Consider the following 24453-nt stretch of genomic DNA (forward strand, 5'->3'; position numbering starts at 1 on the left):
TGATATATCGTATAATACAATAATTCGTTATAATATTGTTTAATACACACAGTATGTCAGTATATAATAAAGAGTTTGCAGGTATAATATGTATAATACAAAAACAAAAATATAAATAAAATACCGTACTTATATTTTTCTATTTTTTACCTTACTATATATAGACAAGTTAAATTATTATAGGCACCTGGCATGAATTATTTTGGGTCACATCCATACTGGACGAGTTATTAACACACTCGTCGAATTAAGATCTGTAACCCATCATCGTCGGACGATGCATAGATTATTAGAACTCTAGATTTAACTCACAGTGAAATAAATGTTAGGCATGCATATTATTTTATAAGTGCGTAATATGTTCTATGATTTTCAGTTCAATAAAGAAGCATAATCTAGTTATTGCATAATTTTTTTTTCATTTCAGTTCAAAAACGAAATAATAGTCTAATTATTGCGTTATATTTTGTGATATTTCAATTCAAAAACGCATTATGTGCTTATAGTTTTTTAAAACCTAAAGTTAAAAAATATGGTAATATTATATTAAGACCATTAAATCAAATACACAAACCAAATTTGGTAATTATATACAAAATTTAGAATTATTTGGAGCCATTCTCAAATTTAATGTTTTTTAAAACCATTATACTCGAAAAAAGGATTTTTGAGTGTTTGCAATTTTAAACTGGGACGTCGACATGGTGATACTAGAATTGAAAAAACCGTTATTTTTTCTGATTACCTACGACAATACCAAATACTGAAATAAATATTTGATAACATTTCATATAAAATAAATAAATCGATAATTGCCAAAGTGGGAAATTATCATCCCATTCCCCCTATGATTATTTATTTATGATGGGAAGGAATGTCGTGCGAATTTCGAAACTAGGCTTGCGAATTCGTGCGAATTGTGTGCTAAATATCTGCATAATTTTTTTTTTGATTTTCTATTGTGGAGGTAGGAAATTATAATATCATAATAATAATTGAAAAATTAATTTTAAGCGTGGTAAAATAGAGCGTTGTGCATGCTCAAAACACCAAAAATCATGATTTTCGCAAGGCTTTAACTCAAAAACTAATGGTTTGCGCCAATTTATTTTTGCATTGTTTGCTGGATGTCGAAGATTTTATTTATGGTTTTATTAAAATAACTAACAGCCGGTGTACGTGAGTACCCTAGGTCGGAAACACAACTTGGAGAAATTCTAGTAATCACGAGTTTAGTTTGGTGATTAGGTAGGTGATAACGATGTTGACGAAGTTGTTGCTACTACTGATTAGGTAGCTCGATACTTAGGCCTTGTTTTGAATGCGGAAAAGTTGGATTTGAGTGTTTTTACCTGCAGTCTGTCATCAAATAGTGTAAATCGATTCTTGACTATACAATCCGCCTATACGGCAAGTTTTTTTTTTTGTATTTTAATTTCCTTTGATACACCGAAAATTTTGCTCAATCGTGTCTCAGCCAAAATTTTACCCTGGTGCAGTTTACATGTCACCTTTTCACACTTGATAAAAATTCGGGCGCAGCTTACATGTGTGATATTTGTGTTTACCTGTATTTTGGGCGCAGTTTACAATCGCCAAACGTATTTACTATTTTAATTAATTAAAATTTGTAAGCAATTTCCATATTTAAATTTAAATATTTCAAAACAATATAAAAAATACAGCCAATGGGAGGGATATAGCCCCTTTAGCCCCCCCCCCTTATGGCTACGCCACTGTTATAGAAAGTATAGATAGTAAGAACAATAATAAATATTAATATTGTCTTCGATATTATATAAATTCTTGTAAATGTGCGTGCGTATAATATTATTATATTTTCTATTGGAGAACGATCGGGTCGCGTTTATGTACAGAATTATATGTTAATTTTGAAATATTAGCATTTGATTTAATAGAATTGGTATTCGGCGCCACGCTGGCCTGTGCCGGTATTCGCCGGAGATAATTAAATAAACAACGTATCTAGAGTTTTATAATATAATATCGATTAGGTTTCTATTAAGTATAAATTATAATACGTGCATATATTATATTTTTATAGAACGGTTTTGTCCTCGATATCGGGATAAATAAACTATTATATATACATAGGTATACGATAATATGTGTACTGCGTAGGTAGATATATATATTATACACTATAGTATAATAGTTTATAGTAATAAACAGTATCACATTAATATATATATATATATATATTATAGATAATATGTATAATTACACGGAGAAACGTAACTGATCGATCAAAAACGAATTTTGATATGACATTACAAATTCCATAAATTAACGATAAGTAGTAAAAAGTAAATTTAGGACGACTGTGTTTATTAGATGTCTAAGAGTATTGGCTAGATATGTCTATATATACAGTATTATGTACGTTGTAAATATATTATAATACATCAGGCTATTTTACCACTGTGTTTAGATAAGATATAACTAACTAATATATGTATTTTCACATCACATTCCTTAGATTATAAAAATTTTGTATAAATAATATTATATAGATATTATATGGCGTATAAGTATACATTTTATTATTGCTTTAAATATTTTATAAAAAATAAAAATAATAATAATATTTTATTTATATTTTTAACGTTTATATTACACTACACCTGCATGCGTCATCACTGCAATATTATTGTAATAGAAACCGTTACGAGCGGATTTATGAGAAGGCAAATCTTAGTCAGTTACTTAGGTTAGCCTAAATGTATAGCCCTAAAAAAAAATGATTCCATTACAAATTTATCGTGATATTTTTTATGGTCTTAAATGAAACAAGAAAGATTAATGCCATTGCTAGTTTTATTAATTGTAATTGAATTAACCAACTCGTTAAATGTTGAGGAAGTTGTTTATAGTTATTCGAGGTATATAAATCATGCACAATGCACAGACTTATTTAAGCTACGCGGTTTAATGTTTCTACTACAACAAAAGTGTGTTACCTACACACAATATCTAAATATGATTATTTATTATTATACATTTATCAAAAGGAGTGGATTTTTTCTATTAGGTGAATAATTGTTTTTTATTTTTTTAAATAGTGACTGTCAAGCAATGTCAACTGTGTTTTATTATGGGTTACATTTACACAATTATTATTTGTTTTGAAATGCGCTGGTGAAAAAAAAATTAAAATTAAATTTAAGTGAGGCCAGTGACTAGGGTGTTGAAATGTACGTGCTTATAGGGGCAGAAAATATTTAAATCCACGGCTGATAACTCGTAGTCGAACCAGCATTTATTCCTGATCAAATACTACCTGTTGCACCTAATGCAACTATACAAAAGCCGTCATCTCCACCGATAGTACCAACTGTTCAAAGGCTTCCTAAGCCGTCACCGTCACTTTCGCCACTCGCGATGACGACCAGTAACTAGTAAGCCGTTGAGCACTTCTTCAACAGGTACTGGACAAAATTCGACAACACCGAAAACATACAACAGTGGCACGAACCTGTGTATTCCCAGTCTCTCGATGAGCCGTATAAAATAATGTATTAATAACTATAAGTAGATATATTTATTTAATATAGAAAATAGGTATTGATATAATATTTTTTATCATATATTATTGTTCGTATATGGATCGCAATTACCTACTACAATGAAAGTGACATTGTAAATGTTATCCCCACTCGATAGCTACTGGTGGTTAAGTATACGTATACCTAGGTAGGCCTCGCTGGGTCTATACAGCTATTTCGTGCTGTAGTGAGGAGAAACGACGAGTTTTCTCTCAATGAACAGACTATAAGTATATTTCATATTATGTGTATTTTGATATAGGTAGGTAGCTATTAAAGTAATTTATTTTATTATTATTATATTATTACGACGGTAGGTTGATTTAATTTTTCCAAAAACAACATTTATTATACTATAAGTATTTAATTATTATACTAATATGTATTTACCTATATATACCAAGTATACCATATTACATTATATTGTCATTAACTTTTGAGTTAATAATGCCTTACTGTAGATATCACTATAAGTGTAAAATAGCAGTGTGAATAAGTTCGTCGTATAAATAGCTGATATAATATCATGAATCTCGTAATACATTTTCAAAAATTTTTACCCATTCGTAATTTTTTATCGGTATTTTAAATTTAAACCGTCTATAGATATATCTCAAAAAGAGTTAAAATATTTTTTAAATTAAACCATCATGAATATAGAATGATAATATAAACGCTTGGTGAAAATTTCAAGTTTTCACAGTTATTCGTTTTTGAATTTTAATAAAATGACGGTATCAATATTACATTTTATCGAAAACTGGTTTGGCGTAAAAATCTCAGTTTTTCTCAATTATTAAGTATCCACTGGAAACTTTTTACTTTTGACCTCTCGAAATACCGACTAAATCTAATTTGCTACTAGCAACCACCCTCAGTTTCATTTTTACTGCCTCATCAGTACTTAGGCGATGTCAGACGGAAAATATACATCGTTGTAAAATCGATACATTAATCACTGCGCTCAGAATCTAAAAATACACACACGCACATCATTATAAAACCAATAGAAACATTCCTCGGTCCACCTGATACCTAAAAACAGCAACGGCGGTTGTGTACACGATCAATAATATAATTCTATAGGTACCTACAACGTACTGCGGAAATCAATAACCAATTTATCGAATTTGAAGAATCGTTTAAATATAATATATAATATATCAATAGAATATCTATCGACAATCGACTTGATTGACCGTTAAACGTCTAAAATACACATAAATACATTATAAAATAACGTAAACGTCTGCTCTGACCATTAGGTGGGTTTGCAGCTGTTAAAAATTCTATACAGTGTTATTCGACTTGCAGTGTACACGGAATGTTTAATTTAAATAGAATTTAAAAATAAAAAAATACGTTTGAAATAAACAGTAATAATATATTATAAACTCATGTTGTGCGTATTTATATATTTATTTAATACCTTTATATACCTTTACGACGTGCATACATACGTATCTACGCGACGTAAATATATAATATAATATAATTAAAAGAAAAAAAATAATCTTATCGCATAATAAATCATACTAGTTTGGTGAAAACCAGCAGAACCGTTTCACAAAATACCTACACGACGACGACGACAACGACGGCACTTCGAACAAAATCAAATTGATCGATTTACCAAATTAAATTAATTTCCTTATATTTTTTTTTTCAACCGAAAAACACGTTTTCGCGTCTTAACGCCATCGGATTATAATAATTTTAATAAGAATGAATATTTACAGCGACACCAACATATTATTTTAATGTTATAACGAGTAATCGGCACACGTGTAAATAATCGTCTAACACGTCGTGAGTCACATGGTGCGTGAAAAGCCAAAAGTATATGAACCGGGCGACTGCAGAGACTTAAATTCGACTTGACAGAATATTAGTGTCTTACTGACTACTGTCTTGTGGTAACGTTCGTAAGTATGGTTTTATTGTAGGGTATCAAATAAATAACGAAAATTGTAAAAAAGTGCACCAAAAAGTTTCGTTCAATGTTCTCCGGAAATCTATTTCAAAATTGAATCGGTCCGCACTACGTAGAATCGTATTCTATGATCGTATCGTTTAATCGGATTATTCTGCAATATCGTTCCCGCGGAGAAATGCCCAACGCCATCTCACGGATAAAACATTGGAATCAAATTTCAGGTAAACATAGGTACTTATTGAAATTTAATTCTGACACCAAAATAAAGTTGTTCGTACTTCGAAAATCTTTAGTTGGAGTAGTTGGACTATTGGACATTATAATATTATATTATTTTAATTGGACATTATAATATTATATTATTTTAATTATTATAATACCTAGGTTAAAATAAATCTTGTAAAAGGAAATAATCATAGGATGTATTTTGTCATGGTACACACAAATTGTAATTCATTATATTATATGATATTAATGTTTCTGCACTCTGGTTATAATATCTACTGGTGTCTCGGCCTCTCAGGGGCCGTGTACAGAACAAATTCACTCTAAATTAAGTATTAGACCCAAATGTTAGGAGTTTAGGACGTATAGTGAAATTTGAACAGTGACCGATTTGGTTTGCATGGTGTTGCTAACACTTTTATTTGCAAACAACATTTTTAATTTGGCTCCATTAATGTTCTGAAGAAAATGTATAATGTTGTAATTCATTATTTTAAACCTAAAAGGCTGAAGGTAATGCAAAAATTCATTCAGTTAGAAAATTTAAAAATAGAATAGATTTAATTTTAAAACATGATTCCTTCAAGTACCTATATATTAATATATTATACAAGGATCAATTTTTTTTTCTATTTATTTAATTAAAATAATTTACAATCTATAAAATAATTATAATAATAAAAAAATTCGATAGTTTATAATGGTTAGTGACAGGACTACAGGAGATTAATATTTATGGACAGGCACTTAGCAGTGCCACCTAGTACAAACCTAACTTGGTATTTTTTTGGTATTACTATGATTTTTTTTTATTTTTTTTATTTTAATAAGCCTCTAGGGCCTAGGGTACTGTCTTAATTCTTTTGAGTCTTCTCATTGTACATTACCAGGAAGTGAGATAGAAGACAATTGTTTTATCAATGGGTTACTGTGAAAGTTTAAGTTAGTATAGGTATGAAATTTAAAGTTATATAATTTTGGTAATTGTAGGAATTTTTTAGGTCTTTGTGAAAACTGTTTGTGACGTTACTAATCGTAAGGAGATGGATTGAAACGTCTGAAGTGTTTTTGTATTGGATGACTTTGCAGTACCCCATAGTTGAATACTATGTGTCCAAACTGGTCGAATTATTGACTTGTATATTATGGTAATTTTATTGGATAGGGAGAGTTTGTAAAGGATCAGTTTTAAAAATATTTAATTTGTTTTTTTTAGTAATTTTATAACAATAACATTAAATCATCAAAAACCAATAATTATTCATCAATGCAATTTGTTTTAAGATTCCATAATATTTAATATATAATTACATTATTCTTATTTAAACAAGATATGGTTTTCAAATTGTATGTAAATTTATTTAGTGTAAAAAAATAATAAGCTATACAAACCATAGACCATACTAGTATATAGATTTATAGGTCTATGATATAAACTATTCAAACAATAAAACATTTGTACGTTCTAACAAAATTGTTTGTTCATAATTTAAATAATACATTTGTCATTCATTGTTACTTTTACAAAACAAAAAAAAAAATTAAAAATATCATATAGGTACCAAGGTACCTGTGACTTGTGTAATTATAATTGTTACACAAAATATAATAACAAATATCCTGCAATGAATTATAGATACAAGTGCACAACTAACAATTGTGCGTTAACAATCTAATTTTAAGCATAATAATTATAAAACTATAACAGGTTGATTTAAAAATTATAACATAGTCGATTCATGATAACTCAAAAACCTAAAAACCTTTATAACATTAAATTTTTTCTCACTCTCTGAAGTGTTTATAAGTTATATTTGAGGTTTGTAACTTAAAGCATAAATTTAATTTATTTCTATTTCCCTTGGACGCAAGTAATCAATTCTCGACTATACACATAAAACAAGTAATTAACAAAACAAGATACAGACTGAGAATGAAGCAAATGTTTAATGTGGCATTATTTAATATTGTTTTGCAAGTCATTTTTTAAACTTGAAATTATAAAAAAAATTTTACTAAATTTTTACTTCAAAATGTAAGCTAACTGTATTTAATTAATTAAATTATTTACAATTATTATGTTGTATTGTTTTTATTTAATTTGATATAAATATGTTATTGCTCCACCACTGGCTCATTATAACTAAATAATAAATTTCAATATTTCTTAATACGTTACAAAAGTATATAATTATATTAAATTTAAATTAAATAATATTTAACTATACATAACATTAAATCTTGAACATTACAAAGATCAATATAGTACTACAACTAACCTAATCAACCTTAAAATAAAACTAATTTTACTAATTGAAAAATTGTCATTTTGTAAAGTAATACCAATGTACTTAAAAATTGACAAGGCACTTAATCTTATAACAGTAATTAGGAAAGTTCTAAGTGGATATACCAAGCAACATATAAGATGCATGGCATATTTTCTGCAGAATAGAAGATGCTAGTAAGTAGTAGGTTCATTGTTGGAAATTAAAAATAAAGTTTGACGACTAAAACAAAACCTTTTAAAATTAAAAAAAAGAACAGATCTCTTGTTATGCCTTTAATTATCTATATAACACTTAGTTTCCTACATTCATGAGATTTTTTTTATTCAAAATATTCATGTATTAAAAATCAAGCAAGTTGGCCAATTGTATCTGATAAAAGAACATTGCTATTACATGAGTAAGTTAAACAATTGATGTTTATAAAAGATTATTTGAAATTTAAAACATAAAAGACGAATTTAAATAAGATGTGGAATGAAAAATTATTAATAATAATTATTGTAAATAAATTTTAAAAAAGTATAATAAATGTTTAAGAATTTAATTATAATGGAGGCCAAAATTTGGATAAAGAATATATTTTTTTTTCAAAAAGTATCAAATGTATCTTTTTTATCTTTGTATCCCATTAAGTTCACATAAATGTTGCCAAAAACAAATCATAAATGGCGCTTTTTATTGCCTCATTTATAGAAACCATATGACCTATCGATGTTTTAAATATGTACCGTTTGAATCAACAAAATAACGAGGGTGGTTAACTATATTATGATAGAATTCAGCCTATTATAAATTGTTGTAAGCTTTCTAATAATTTAATGAAATTATGCATCATATTTGTATATAATGATGAGTAACAATATTTTTCTGATCGATCAGAAGCAGTAGCAAAAATAAAAAGGAATAGTGGAGCAATAAAAAAATTACCTTCAATATTATTAAAATGTATTTAAAAAAAAAAGGTACTTTCTGTTATATGAAACTACCTCGTTTAGTGAAACATTAATATTATTATCTAATACTACTAATCATTTGTAATTGTTAATTGAAGGAAATTGGATTTCATTTTTTTTAAATGTTGATGAATTAACATCATTTTACGTTCTGACAATGCGACAGGATACGTTGAAAAATTTAAGTGAGACAGCTAACAGTCAAATTTTAACTATAAAGTAAATGTAATTAAAAGGAAATCCAACATTAGTAAAACTAATAATATAGGTAATTATAGATAGTTGTCAGTTGTAACACTGGTATACAACGGATATCGGATATCATAAAGATATTGTGATAGTCGCGATAACAGAGGTAGTGCTGGGCGGTAGTCGTGATAATGGCCATAGTTTCGTATAATAAGAAAGTACTGAAAAAATGACTTATCTTATAAGGGGTAATAGCAAATAATTAGTGATTCTTTGTTGAAGCATTTCAATTGTCTTTCATTTTAAGTATAAGTTATGAATTCCTTGCTTTCTTAGAATCTATTTAAATAAATTATAAATATTTAAAATACAGTTAGTTAGTTTAGTATACATATCAAATAATGTAATTATTAACAATTTTATAGTTAAAAAATGTATAACTTATAAAACATTTCAACAATTTAAATTTATTATAAATAATTTAATCACTTATGTACATTAAGTAAGTATAAGTAGTACATTTAATACTTTTTAATCCAATTAAAGCAATTTAATAATGGCATACTTATATTTTAATTTTCAACCATCAATTTAGACTCTGAGTGTTAATTATTGTATTTACTAAATGTTGTTATAAGAGATAAAGAAAGTTATTAACATTGATAAATTTAAAACACCATAGTAGTAATCAAAAATAAATAAAAATGTTATAACCATTAATTAAATATCAAAATATTTAAATTTAAAAATTTTAGTTAGTATTAAAAGTATGTTAAATATTTTGTGGTAATTGTGGACAAGTATACAAAACCGATAAAACAAAAATTCACAGCCAATAAAGACAAATAAAATTTCATGCATTAACTCAACAGCAAAACTATAAATAATTAGATTAATTATTTATCACCGGTTATTAATTGGCAATGGATGCCCTTCACTGTTAACCACATACTTATCGATAGATAACATATGCCGATCATCAGACATTAACAAATATAGATACTTAAGGGTTTCTGCAAAAAAGAATGATTCAGTCATGTCTTGAGGACGTGTATCTTCTGGATCTAACACATTGCCAATGGACGTAAAACCACCAGCTACTTTAGTATATCGTTCAAATGCTTGAAATATTAACCAACCCCAATCCTGATATGTTGTATTGCCTGATATTTGATACATGTACCAAAGACTTTCAACAAATTCAGGCCGTAATAGACTGTGTGCATCATTTATATTAACATACATATCTTGATTAACATCCACCTGTAAAAAACAAAAATAAGTAAAATTATTAGATGCTACATATTATTTTAATATCAATTCAATCTTACATTTGTACCAAAATATACTATTTCCGGGGATAAAAATGTTGGTTGATCGGCATACATACGATAGCATGTTTCCATCAGTTTTTCAGCCAATCTCATATGACTAGATGGCATACCATAATGAACACCAAGCGCTAATGTGCCCGGCAGGTAGCATACTAAATGATCCATCTTTGGATGAAAATTTCGTGATCCTGCCTTCAGTTCTCCTATATATGTTAAATTTCTTTTGGGCGATGTTCGCACTAATTGTGTGATTATACCATCAATGGCTTCCAAATAGTCATCCTTCAAACTAAAATAAACATATGTTTTTAACTGAAGCTTTTGAAATTTAATAATTAATCATTATTACAAATCTATTGATTTCCCAGTCTGGATCCATTGTTTCAAAAGATATTCATAATAACTATCACCTCTAGCACCAATTTTAATCTCAGACCCTCTATGAAATTTGCCTGTATTTGGATTTATATAAATAGGCACGAGTCCATTAGGTTTTTCTAATGTGTGAATATGTTCAGATACTTTGAATGCAACAGTCTAAAATTGAATTGCATACATCATAATTAGATTAAATTATTAAATTATTAGATATATTTAATATTACTCACTTCAAAATTTTTTGTACCAGTAGACCTTGATAAATCTCTAAATTCTAATTGTATAGTAGATACTTCGGCTGTACTCGAATCTGGGCTCCATTTGGGCGAGTGAGCCATATGTGAGATAAGATTAACATCTGAATATGGTATTGGTGATGGAGATTTTGTAAAACATGGCATAAGTCGTGAACCAATGTCTAGCTGTAAAAAATAAAATGATAATACAATTATTATTCTAATTTATAACAAACAAATATTCAGTATTTAATAATAATAAACTATTACTTACAGCTTTATCAAGAAATAATGAATCACCCGACAAATGATAAGCACTTAAAAATCCACCCAACACTCTAATTGTAGTTTCAAATAGGTTGACATCTTTATAATGATCAAGGTTAAAACTGGTACTAACCCATTCACGAGCTTCATCAAATTCTAAAATAAAACATATTCCATTATTTTATCAAATTAAGAAAATAATGTTTATACTAATTTATAATCTATGTTAATCATAATTAGTACAATATTATGTGAAAACATAATTTAACATAATTAATATATTATATTATACTAGCTAAATTATTAATTAAGTAATTACTGTTGTTAATAATATGAGTAATTGGTGTTTATAATAATACAAGTAATTAGTAGTGTGAAGTAAAGTAATTTAAAACTTCATTATTGCTTATTTGACACATATATACAATACTTATCAATAGTACTGAATAAAATAGTAATATATTTTTAATTAGGATATTTTAAGTATTGACTTAAACTTTTACAAAAGATGCCAGGTGTCCAATATTTGTTACTGATCAATAACAATAATATTAAATGACACTCGACTATTTACAATTGTACATGTGTTTATTGAGAATGTTAACATTAGATAGCTAAATAAATCCATTACTTTTTTTCCTTGTTACTAAATATTAATTTTTGTACATCATTCACACAATTATAAACTTAATATGATACTTATTAACATAAAAAGTTACAACGACAATTTAAATGTTTAACCAAACATACAAAATAAATTATATGGCATATGCCTATATGCCCATAAACCTGTATTGTACATTGCTTAGTATAAATATAATGAATGTACTGACAATTAAAAACTATAAATATAAACAAATTTATAATAATTTTATAATTATGCTTTTTTTTCAAATTAAAAATAATATTTGCCTGTATTTGATATAATATATCAATTAATATACTCTAACTAGGACAAAATTGTTTCAGTAATCTATATGGAACATTATTTTACTATTGCATAAAAACATACAATATAATATATTAAAATGTCTAATTTGTGATGTACAAGTTTACATCCTTTACGTCAAATTAATAGTATTACTAGCAGAACTTACCTTTTTTCAAATTCATTATCCATAATGTGTCCAAAGAATCAACAATAGTCAATCCTAGATTAAACCAATCTTGGTATTTTCTACTTATAGGTTTTACGTGATCATGTCCCCAGGCATAATTGCAATATCCTTTCCATGCATGTTTAAATGCATTTAAAACTGCAGTTTGTCTATGACCTGTTGCTGGCATAAACTGAATACCTTCACTAGACACCAGGTTTACAGCATCATTAGATACTGGTGCAGCTATTTGTTCTTTTTGATCAGGAGGTTCAACATCTTCAATTTCATTTAACTTTACAGCATCTACATAATTTGGCAAATTTCCTTTCTAAAATAGATCATTAGTAATTAGATAAGTCAAACATATAGCTCATTTAAATCACCAATATTGAAATTAAACATACAACATTCTGAGGCCAAATAGTCGGTTGTGGTAACTTAAGAACATTGGTCTCGGATAATTCTTCAAAATTCTTACTAGTTCCAATGAACCACAAAAGGATTGAAATTAATATTACACTAGCCAACAGGTATAAAATTAATTTTTGTAACTTTGATAATTGTCTCCAACACTGCAAAAAAAACAATTAAATTAAACTAGTTATAAAAAAAAAATGAATTTGTATCCTTTACCCTTCGATAAAAACTTCTGCAGCTGTATTTTTGTGTAGGACCCGTCAACAAAACTGTGTCGAAATTCAACGACACATGGTCCTTTATCATGTTCAGTAGATGTCAGTGTTTTTTCTATAGTTGAAAACATATATCAGGTAAATTAAATACAAGCTATACGCTCGTAGGAAATATTTTAAGTACCTATGCAGGTACGTACAATTGTTAACTGTTAAACAATAAATCTATTCGAAAAAAAAAAGTGGTAGCGTACAACAATAATAATAATACGGTGACAGAAATACACAACAATCGTAAATGGTAAATCGTTATTCGTTTGTCTAGAGCAAATAAGGTACAGCGTGTACTAACCACAGTTAATTAACTATCTATATAGTTAGTACTTATCATAACACAAAACACATTTAACTTAATAATTTGATTAATCAAACAGGATTTTGTTAGTTTCGAGATAGGAACGTTCGACGTTTTGAAATTTGATCTGTGACCTGTGTCCTGCATATTGTCTTATACTTATTCTGTGATTGTAGTGTGCTGTGTACTGAATCGTTTTAAAAGTTGATAACGTTATTTGATAAAATTAAGATAATACAATTATTTTGTTTCGTGATAAAAAAAAAATGGGATTGAGGTACTTTTCCCAAAAGTAAAACCGCGGATTAATATATTAATCCGTGAGTAAAACACATCACATATTAAATTTATCTATGATAAAAATTCAAGTATAAATTTAACTATGCAGTGAAATGCACTGTTGAAATATAATAAATTATTATTATTATTATTATTTATTTTTGTTCCATTCCACGATCACTATCCAAATACAATAAAACAACCCATTTTACGATTAAATTATACCATATTAATACTACTAGTATTACTCTGCATTATACTTAGTCAAATACTTAAATATAAACTGATGATTGCTGTATACTACATGTCTACATACCAAAAATATTTATATATTTAAACGTATCTGTACTTCATCAGAATAATAAACGACATAAACATAATATCAAATGTTATAAATTTTTTTTAAAAAATATCATCATTGACAATACCTAGATGGCTAGATCTGTAATAATAATAACGTATCTGAAGCAATAGATACGTGTTTATCTAAATCGTGGATTATTTATCCAAGCTTATAAGTGCAAATATTTGTCAGGCTAAAGATAGCTATCATTCCCCCAGATTTTAAGATAGATTTTAACTTAACCTAGAGCAGATCGATGATCGATGAATGTGCTGATTTTACATTTACAATGGCCGTCTTACGTCTATCATAGGTACCTAGTAATAACATAGTGTCATCACATCACCTTTTGGGATAGTAAAAAATAAAAATACATAGATTTTTAACTTTAGAGTTTAGAGAGAGTTTTTGGAAATTTAGTCAAAAGTAAAAATATTAATAGTTTAACTTTTCTCAATAATCAGGAAAAACAAAAAAAAAATTAAGGAAATCTGTAACTTTTGAGAATATTTCGACAAAATGTATTTTTTTATTTTGTTATAATTAAAAAATGAATAATTATAAAAAGTTAAAATGTTCACAAATGTTTATAATATTATCAATTTATTTACACAAATATATGATATAATTTTCAAAATATTCTAATTTATTTTTAGATAATTGAAATGTTGTTTTTTCGATTTTACTTTGGTCAATAAATAAATTCGTGCATTATTTATATTTTGTTATTTTGTAATTTTTTGCATTTTATACCCGGTTAGATATTCTATATTTAGTATCCAGTACCTATATCTACTAAGAACTAGGTACAATTTCAAAGATAATGGTAGGTACCTAACGATTCAATATTTTGTACTATTTTATTTGTTATAAAATTACCTTTTAAAAATTTTTAAAACGTTTGTTGAAAATAAAGAATAAATGAAGAGTTGCTTATGTCGAACCACCGTACATTGTATTTTTTTTTTTACTTTATTTTTAGGTTAATCTCTGTAACAAGATACAACTGCAATATAACATCATGCACACCGGGTGACATGATATGACTGTGGTGCAATGTGGATAATAGCTACAAAAATTATTCTCATCGCTTGTTCCATGGATTACTACTATAGTTCATCAGTAAAATAAATAAATAAATAAAATATATTATATATATAATAACATTTTATTGGTTATTGATGATGGCGATGATGCTGTATTATTTTGAAAACTATATTTCAAAATCCTGGCGATGATTGTAGCTGCACGGTGTATATTTATTGTACCTATCTATATAGGTCAATACTTAGTATAAGTAGCCAATTAGGACAATTAGATACCTTCAATAGTGGCTAATGCCATAGATAAATATATAGTATAATTATATACTTATAGTACCTATATTTAACCCATTATGCTATTACTATTTACTGTATAGTACCTGCCTATATTAACGGCTTCCGCGTTTTACGACCTACCCATCAAAAGATGACTATAGATAGACGGTATATAGACAACGATTTCTCAAATTGTACGAATTGTGTACATTTTATTAACCGCTTATATAATATATATTCAGGATTCTGCATGATTTAAATGAAACGTTGCCGTGCCATTTTGTAAATTAAACTAACATTTCATTATCGATTAGGTATCACAAATTCATAAATTTAATTTTGTTGAATTCAACTGAGTGAGTCGAATTGCCCTCCCAAGCCATATCATTCAATTGAATAATACTGTAAATTTGTAAATTGTATTAGGTAATATAAAATATCTTTATAGGCTATAGTACCTAGATATTATGTAATAATTGATAACCACTAGTTATCTAAAATTATAATTATTTAAAATTGTCTTTATTGTAAGCATGTGGTTTAAAGTCCAAGATAGATAATTGTAATTTATAAGTTTGCTTCGGTAATAAAACAAACATTATATTTATCAGTAAGCGATTACAATCATTTTTTGTTATGTATCTATATTCTATATATACCCATATACATATTTAATTATTTTAATAATTTATTTTTATTCTTTCATAATAGGTATGCTCATTTTATATTTAAAATGATAGTCTGTTGACTGTTTCCTTGCTTGTGATGACTGACACGAATATTTCATGTAAATTCATACGTAACAGTCACTCTTAATCTTAAAGAGTGTATTCGACATACCTTTACCGCACCGAGTTGATACTGAGATACTGTTGTTATAGTAAGTTAATGGCCTATAAAGAAGTAGATTCTCCATCAAATTTCATATTTTTACTTAAATTAATCAAAGTATGTTATTTTTCTTTTTTATTAAAAATATTAAACTAAAATATTAAAAACAAATCTAACCTTATTAACATGTGATTACTCAAGGAGTATCAGATAATATAATATAGTACAAAACTATTATAATATATTACCTATACACTATCTATCTAAATTGTATTAACTTTCATGACTTATGCTATTGATAAAAATTTTATTAAATTAGGATGAGATTATGAGGAATCTGAATAGTTCTGCACATTGTAATCATTGTACACGGGCATTATATTTCATCGTTATTTTTTCACGAAAATGAATAAACAATTACATCTATAAAATATAAGTCAACTAGTCATCCACGAAACTGGATTTGTTTTTGGACATTATTTGTATTACTTGCACCCCTATGTATATTATAATTATTGTGCAATGTAACGCAGCACCTTCAGCGTGAGCGTGTACATAATATAGAGGATATAATAAAGTATTATAGGAGTATAGGAGTCAGACGAGTGATGAAGATCTATTTCGTATATAGTTTTCTATCGATCGTTTTTTTTTTTTAATTCGATTTTTCACGGCAAGTTGTACGGGAACCTGTAGCAGACTGCTAGCAGTTCTCATTTTAGAATATCAATGTATTATCTTAGTTGTATAATTGTAATATTATAAATATACTATACCTGTTTACTGTTACATGTATATAGACTGTATTAGCAGCACCTACGTAAATATTAATTTATAGTTTTTCAAATAAGTAAGTATATTCCAACTTAGTTGAAAAGGATTTTTCTTCAATGATACGGTTATCGAAATCGTGTGCGGTTCTCGTTTTTTCAACAGTAATAATATTTTATTAATTATTAGTAACGTCGGTCACGACCTCCGCTCATTGCGACAGTGCGACGAAGACTGAAGACGCGCCCGCAATGCTCTCTCTGACTGTAACGTATAACGATACGACAGTATGCCGCGAGTCAGTGCAAACGTCGGCCGGTAGATGTCTCTGAGCGGCAACGGCGGTTGGTGTACCGGTCGCGTTCGGCGGGCGACAGCGTCCACCGGACTGGACGCGGTCCAACGGTTCGAGTTTCGCGAACGCGCGGTCGGCGCGGACCCCAATCGGTCGGACGACCCGACGGCCACCGGGACGAGACTGGCCACCGACCCGGCCCAGTGTGTCGTCCGCCGCACGGTTCGGCGTTTCACGAGCGGGCCAATCAGCTATATAAAGATCCTGTTGGCCCAGAAACGGCTTAAAAGGGTGTCTCCCGCTTACATGGGACGCCAGACCAATGCGGTTCTGACGAGGTATGGCCATCAATACATACCTGACACGTAATTTTTTTAACTGCGGGCAGTTGGCTACCATCGCGTGCCGGCGCCTGCTCCGATCGCGTTGATTTCATGGGGACTCCCCGAGTGTGGTGTGTACTGCACTGTTGCGTGTGTGTGAGATAACACTTTACGTTTTGCTCGAGTGCAGTGCCGTCCTCACTGCAGTTTGCGATGACGACTGTTTTACTTACGTGTTGCGCTTTCCACACGGTTCTCATTACTCGTAGAAGAAACACGATAGGTTAATGCAATGCAATATTTCTGCTAGGTACGTAAAATAAAATATTATTATCTACGTTCCAGATTTTCAAATCGACTATATTTGAAATAGACAAAAAAAAAAGTGGGTATCGTTCTGCTGTATATAGTAGTGATGGAGAGTAGCTATAATAATGGATGTGTTAAATTTGAATGCAACAAATGATATCGTTGTATACGAAAAACGATTCTGAACGGAGATGATTTGTCAGTAAATGGTAATTAGCAGGATTATTATCTATATTTAAATTGTAATATATCGTTATTTTACGCGATTTCGTAAAAAATTAAATTTCTTAAGCTCATAACATTTTTTCTTTATTGAAGCTAGAATTTTTTTTTTACAATTACTTAAAGGAAAACTTATGGATAATCTTGTATAGGATTTTTGAACCTTAAGTATAAATCACAAAAATTTTATGAATTTTCAACTTCAAAATTACTTGCAAATTTTTGCGATTTTGATATATTTCGTAAATATTTGAACTTTAAATGCTTATAAACAAAAATTGTAACTAACGATTTTTGATTTTTTTTTTTACTACGATAAGTTCAACTTATAATAAACCTTGTATTAAATTTTAAAGATTTTTTGGATGGCCAAATTTTTTTTATCGGCATTTTAAGAAAAAAAACTTTAAAAAGTCAAAAATTTCAATTGTCTATAAGTAGCTTAAAAAAATTCTAAATATTTTGAAAATTTAATCGTGAATAGATAACGCTAATATAAACATTTGGTGAAAATTTCAAGTATTTACAATGATTCGTTTTTGAGTTACAGCAAAATCAAAAAATCGATTTAGTCAAAAAGTGGTTATGCGTAAAAATTCCCGTTTTTCCGTAATTTTTACAGGGTTTTTCCCGACGCTTTTGAAAACTATTGGAAATTTTTGACCCCCCAACTAGATGAATTTTCCTTTTCAAAGACGGGCTGAAGTCAAAAATCGAAGCATTATTACTACTCCAAAAAGTGATGACAGACAAAAAAAAAAAAAAACACACATCATTGTAAAATCAATACATTCATCACTCCGTTCAGAATCTAAAATAACAAAATCTAAAATATTGAACTCACAGCTAGTATAGTTGTCATACGATTGTTAAACTTGTAAAGAATTAAATAAAAAATTAATTTTATTGACATTGAACAACATACGGAAAAAAATAAAAAATGTGAAATTTAAATCGATATAACAAAACACATTTTATACGTAGCTACATAGGAATAATTAATAGCCTGTTGAATTAAATGACATTTGTAATAAATATATTATTAATTATTATACAACATAACTCGATAACTTATGATACGTCACTTAAATCCCTAATATTTTATTAATTGTTTGTATAAAACAGTCAAATACTGTATATTTATTTTAAATTAGTGAGAACATCTATTACAGATTATTTTTTATTGATAATATTATATAAACATTATTATGTATTTATTGCGTATTTAGGATTTATTTAAGGGAGAAGATATGACTAAAAAGTGTTGTAACGACGTCGACGGACGGCAATCGTTACAATGTCTATGCCAAATGTCTCGGAATTGTGTTACTTATTGATATATAAAGTGATAAATGGAAAAAATACATCTATGTAAACATATTATAAAAATAACTAAAAAAAAAGGGGTTATATATCTACCCAATTTCCCCTGTAAATACGTGACTGATAAAACTAATTACATTACACAGCATTAAATATACTTTAGTGGCGTGTGATTATAATATTGTTTATGTTCTTTCCAATCGAACGACCTAAACAATTTTCAAGTTGCGTTTTATTTCTCTATATCACATATATAATAAATATATACATATAATACATGACTGAAATGTGTATATAGTTTTGTATCACGATCAGGAAAGTTAATTCTTATAAAGGGTAGTGTAATACAAATAATTTGTTTTAAGTCCTTTTTTTTAAAAAGTATTTGTTAGAACAATTATTTCTTACAACAGTCAACAATGTTGCGTACCTTTAACTTTAATAGGTATAAACAGATGTTTATTAAAAAAAAACAATAATTTAAGAAAATAAAAATGTATTCTTTTTTACGCATTACCTATAGATATAAACTTTACAAACTTAAGACATTTTATTGCATAGTATGTTATTTAAATATAAGTAAAACTAAATTTAGTGTTACAGTGTTGCTCTAATTGCAGGTTTAAGAACGAATAATAGTATAATACGATCATAAAGTTACATTAAATTTCTAATTTAATTATTTTATTAGGTCAATTTTTTTTGTATTAAATATACTTATACTGGATTAAGGTATAAATGACTGTTCAATTTTTCATCATAGATTTTATGATAAACACGCAATAGCTATAGATATATTAATATTTTAGTCCTTATTCCTTGAATTTTATGAAATATAAAACCTAACCTAACCTTATAGTTATACAAAATAACATATTTTTTTCGTGCACGTTGTATAACAATAATGGCATTTTTTAATATTCACACCTATTTAATTATAGTAAATACTAGATACTTCAAAATATATCTTTTAGTATTGACATGTATACTGAACAATGAACAATAGGTACTGATGAGTTATTCCAGATAATTATCGACTATTATCGTATGCTTCTTATTAATATTATTAAATCAAGTCAAAAATATTTTTTCAAAATCGTATAAAATTAAATAAGTTTACAAATATTGAATTTATGATTTGTATAGATTGTTAATTATTGTTAAAGCATTTTCTACACAAAAGCGGTAAAATTAGAATTTTGATAAAATAAATCAAAATCTCTATATCAATAATATTAAATTATTCAATTATAAAAAAATACTATAAGACATAAGTTGTAGTACTTTGTAATTCACTGCTGAATGATAAACTAAGATGAGTTTTCTTTACGAATTCTATGTATACTCATATATTATATATTTTTTTTTTTTATATTTGCAAATAGTTTGTTTTATATTTAAATGGACAACGGTATAGTCAACTCTACATCATATTATATTGTTTAGTTCTAATTTTTATATTTTTTCCATTCAAATGCTCCCATCGTTCATCGGTCTCCCGTGTTTTTATTCCTATCTTTATATTTAATACCTGTGAGCAGTAGAATCATTACTATATAGAGGTAGTATTTATTATAATTTAATGGAGCGGTTTTTTTTAAAAATTATATCTATTATACATTGAGCATATTACACGCAAATTGTGAACAATAATTATTATTGTAACGAGCAGCGGGTATTTCGAATTTTATGCAATATTTTTGTTGTCTATTATATAACTAAATAAGTATTTAATATTATCGTCTGTAAATTATAACGAATATACTAATACTGTCATTACTCATTATACACAACGCCAACTTTTGCTATGATTTGCAAGGCCCCGTGCAGTATATACACGACAGTCACCAAAGTCACACCCTTAAACACTAAAACGTTATAACTACTGTCTCAATCCTTGGTCGTTTATCATTATTTTCAGTATATAAGAAATCGCCATCTCCATAAATACCTATCGAGAATAGGTTCAAACATTATTTTATTCTTATATAATGAAATAACACAATTCCTCCATGCACCAGCCAGCTCTGATTTACACATATAGATTAGTGACTGTATTTCATAATAGTATTTTGATTTTACTGTCAATACAAATTTGTTTTAAAAATATAATACCTAATACATATTATTTTAAATTACACACAATAAACAAGTCTTAATGTTTGCCTATACTTTACTCTTGTAGGAGTTGGAATAGTTGTATGGTTCCGGATTTTAATGTAGGCGTATTATAATAATATGTTGTTGGTATATTAATGTCATTGACAAAAAATATACAATATAAACGTTAATTAAACACAGAATTACAAAGACAATATAGATAGTCGTGTCTCGTGTGTTTACGGTATATTAAGTACAGAGTCATATGATTTACATTTTGAGGTAAAAACATTATACGATAAAGATTAGAATTAAATTCAAGAGAACACGACTACAACACGAGTCGTAACGTTAAATTCATATATCATTAAATTAATGGTTGTTTAATATTTTTTTGAATTTGTGTTGAAATTGTGAATATTCCGTATTGCTTTACACCAATTACGTAATTTTATGTGTATATTACTATTAGTCTTATCAAATTTGTTTAAAGCCCGATTTAAAGAAAATTAATTTACATCAATAAAGGTGTATAGGGGGAACAATTATTGTGATAACTGATAATATTTTAAAAATTCATCGAACTTTACTGGAAGATGCGGTTCGACATCGACTCCATTTTGCGATTTGGCTGTTTGGAGTGTTTTCACACGTCACTCAAATTACATTTTGCTACCCGTATTGCAAAACCGTAGCGTGGAATCCCCCTCTGAAAATGTCCCAACAGCTTTCATTGACGGATGTTTCAACTAGGACTTCTTTGGAACATAATGAATTTTGGATTTTCTTTAAAATAAAAAGTAATTAAATATATTATTCAAGTAAAAATATATTTATAACTTACGGAAAAATTCCTAATTTTATTACATAGTCCTTCATCGCCACGTGGAAACTGCACGTTTAAGCGGTCTACCCGTTTACACAAAAATATCGCATGACGAATCTAAGCGTTAAAGTCATGTGCATTGACAAACTTAGTTTACCTGCAAATAGGAGTGGTAGATTTTGTATGCCGTTGTACATCGTAATATAATGTAATTTAACACATTTTATTATAATAGTATTATAATACTAATATTATGTATTATTAAATATCATTTATATAATTATATAAAAATAATTATTTTAATACTTTTTAAGTGTTGCTAAAAATGTAATGTGTATTAATGTTTATATGTATATGTATAGATACCTATTCACGTCATCAGAATCTATACCAATTCTTGGTGTAATTAGGTTGATATCAGCATTTGGTTACCTGTTAATTATTTTATTTTTTCTTTGCAATTTATTAGACACTTAACGTTAATTTTGTTAACCTCTTATTTAGTTGGTTTATAAATGCAATATGTTTTGCAGATGGAATCCGTTTACTTTGGGATGTATAGTTGTAATTGGACTTCAATGAATTTAAGATCAAAAAAAATATTATTGTTATCAGTGCAGTTGAATAATGTTAACGAATTTACGATTAAACTAACATCGAGAAAAATTGTCAATCTATAATTATTTAATAGCGTAATATTAACATTAATATATATATATTACATTATATTATTACTTATTAAAACAAATTTGAATAAATTAAAAAATCATTTCTTAATTCCAGGTATTAATCACATGCTATAACGTTCTATCAGCTATGTTGAATACTCGATCTAAATAAATAAAGAAGATAAATAAATAACATCAACTAAATTTCAACCATAATAATAGTTTTGATTTATTTATTGTTTTAATTATTAATAATGTATGAATGATATATTTATGTTAGATTGATTTTAAATGTAATTTTGTTTCCCTTATACAATTTTATAAAATAAGTTATAAATATGAGTTATGGCTAATCAGTAATCAGAAATCAATAAAATAATTTTTTATAATATTCTATTCTATAGTACCTGATTCATATAGTCATATTATAAGTGCATCGGTTTGTTTTCTAAGCACTCTTTTAATCTAGATTTATGAAATGTGTTTAATTAGACACTATTATAAAAAAAAAAAAAATATATATATAAGTAATTTTTTTTAACTCCTTAGTTTACTCTAAAGGTAGTTTATGTATAAATAAAAAAAACACACTGCAGTAGGTATTGTATACAGGTAACAGGTTTTATATTGTATAATATTATAATCAAAATACTATATCAACTAAATTTCTACCGTTATTGTGATTTATATATTATTTTAATTATTAAGAATTAATAAATAATATAACTATGTTAGTTTCAATTTAAACGTCATTCTGTCCCACTTATAATATTATATAACTAATTGATAATCACCAAAATAATTTTCCAAAACTATGTTTTATTTATGATTTAAAATTGAATATTATTTCGATTAAAAGTTAATATTACTTTATTTTTCTAAGACTTCTCAATGCTCGGGAAAAATAGAAAACTATTTCGGCAAAATTGAAACTAACACTGAAACTGATAATGTGGACAGATAACTGTCAGATTCACAAGACAAGATAATTTCTTTTACAAATGGTAGTGGCCGATACTCCGGGTGTAAATTTCAGTCCTAACTTTCAAAGTTGTATATCTAAGGAAGAGATAAAGCACAAACCAGTACAAACAAATGGGAAAATTTGGTTTTAAAATTTCGTAGTGGGTGGCTAAACATATACCCAGCCCTTTTAGTTTGTGAATTGAATAAAGTTTGGAAGGGTTTGAGCACAAACAGGTTAAACCTAACCCGAGTGGTATTAATTTTTATTCAACTTCTTTATCACTGTAGAGAGCTTTAGTTACTTAATTTTAATACTGAGTGGACTGAAACAAATTGTACACATCCTAGCTGGTGATGTCTAAAGGCACCAATGAAATTTGTCCCGTTGTCCGAATAAATTACCTCATTTATTCCGC

At 27.6% G+C, this 24453-nt stretch overlaps 1 protein-coding gene and 1 non-coding gene across 2 annotated transcripts; one reads left to right on the forward strand and one right to left on the reverse strand.

Moving 5' to 3' along the window:
- Positions 1 to 7000: 7000 nt before the first annotated feature.
- LOC132920987 (endoplasmic reticulum mannosyl-oligosaccharide 1,2-alpha-mannosidase) lies at positions 7001 to 13646 on the reverse strand. The gene is made up of 8 exons (XM_060983768.1): positions 13109 to 13646; positions 12880 to 13047; positions 12473 to 12803; positions 11383 to 11531; positions 11103 to 11294; positions 10844 to 11031; positions 10492 to 10783; positions 7001 to 10423 (listed from the first exon to the last, which is right to left on the reverse strand). The coding sequence occupies exons 1-8, from the start codon at positions 13196 to 13198 to the stop codon at positions 10064 to 10066; spliced, it is 1770 nt and encodes a 589-aa protein (XP_060839751.1). The 5' UTR covers positions 13199 to 13646; the 3' UTR covers positions 7001 to 10063.
- A 3938-nt stretch (positions 13647 to 17584) lies between these two features.
- Positions 17585 to 17716, forward strand: LOC132923533 (U11 spliceosomal RNA). The gene has a single exon (XR_009661189.1). It is a non-coding gene; the product is annotated as a U11 spliceosomal RNA (small nuclear RNA).
- Positions 17717 to 24453: the final 6737 nt, after the last annotated feature.

This window comes from Rhopalosiphum padi, chromosome 2 (assembly GCF_020882245.1).
Source record: "Rhopalosiphum padi isolate XX-2018 chromosome 2, ASM2088224v1, whole genome shotgun sequence".
Lineage (NCBI taxonomy): Eukaryota > Metazoa > Arthropoda > Insecta > Hemiptera > Aphididae > Rhopalosiphum > Rhopalosiphum padi.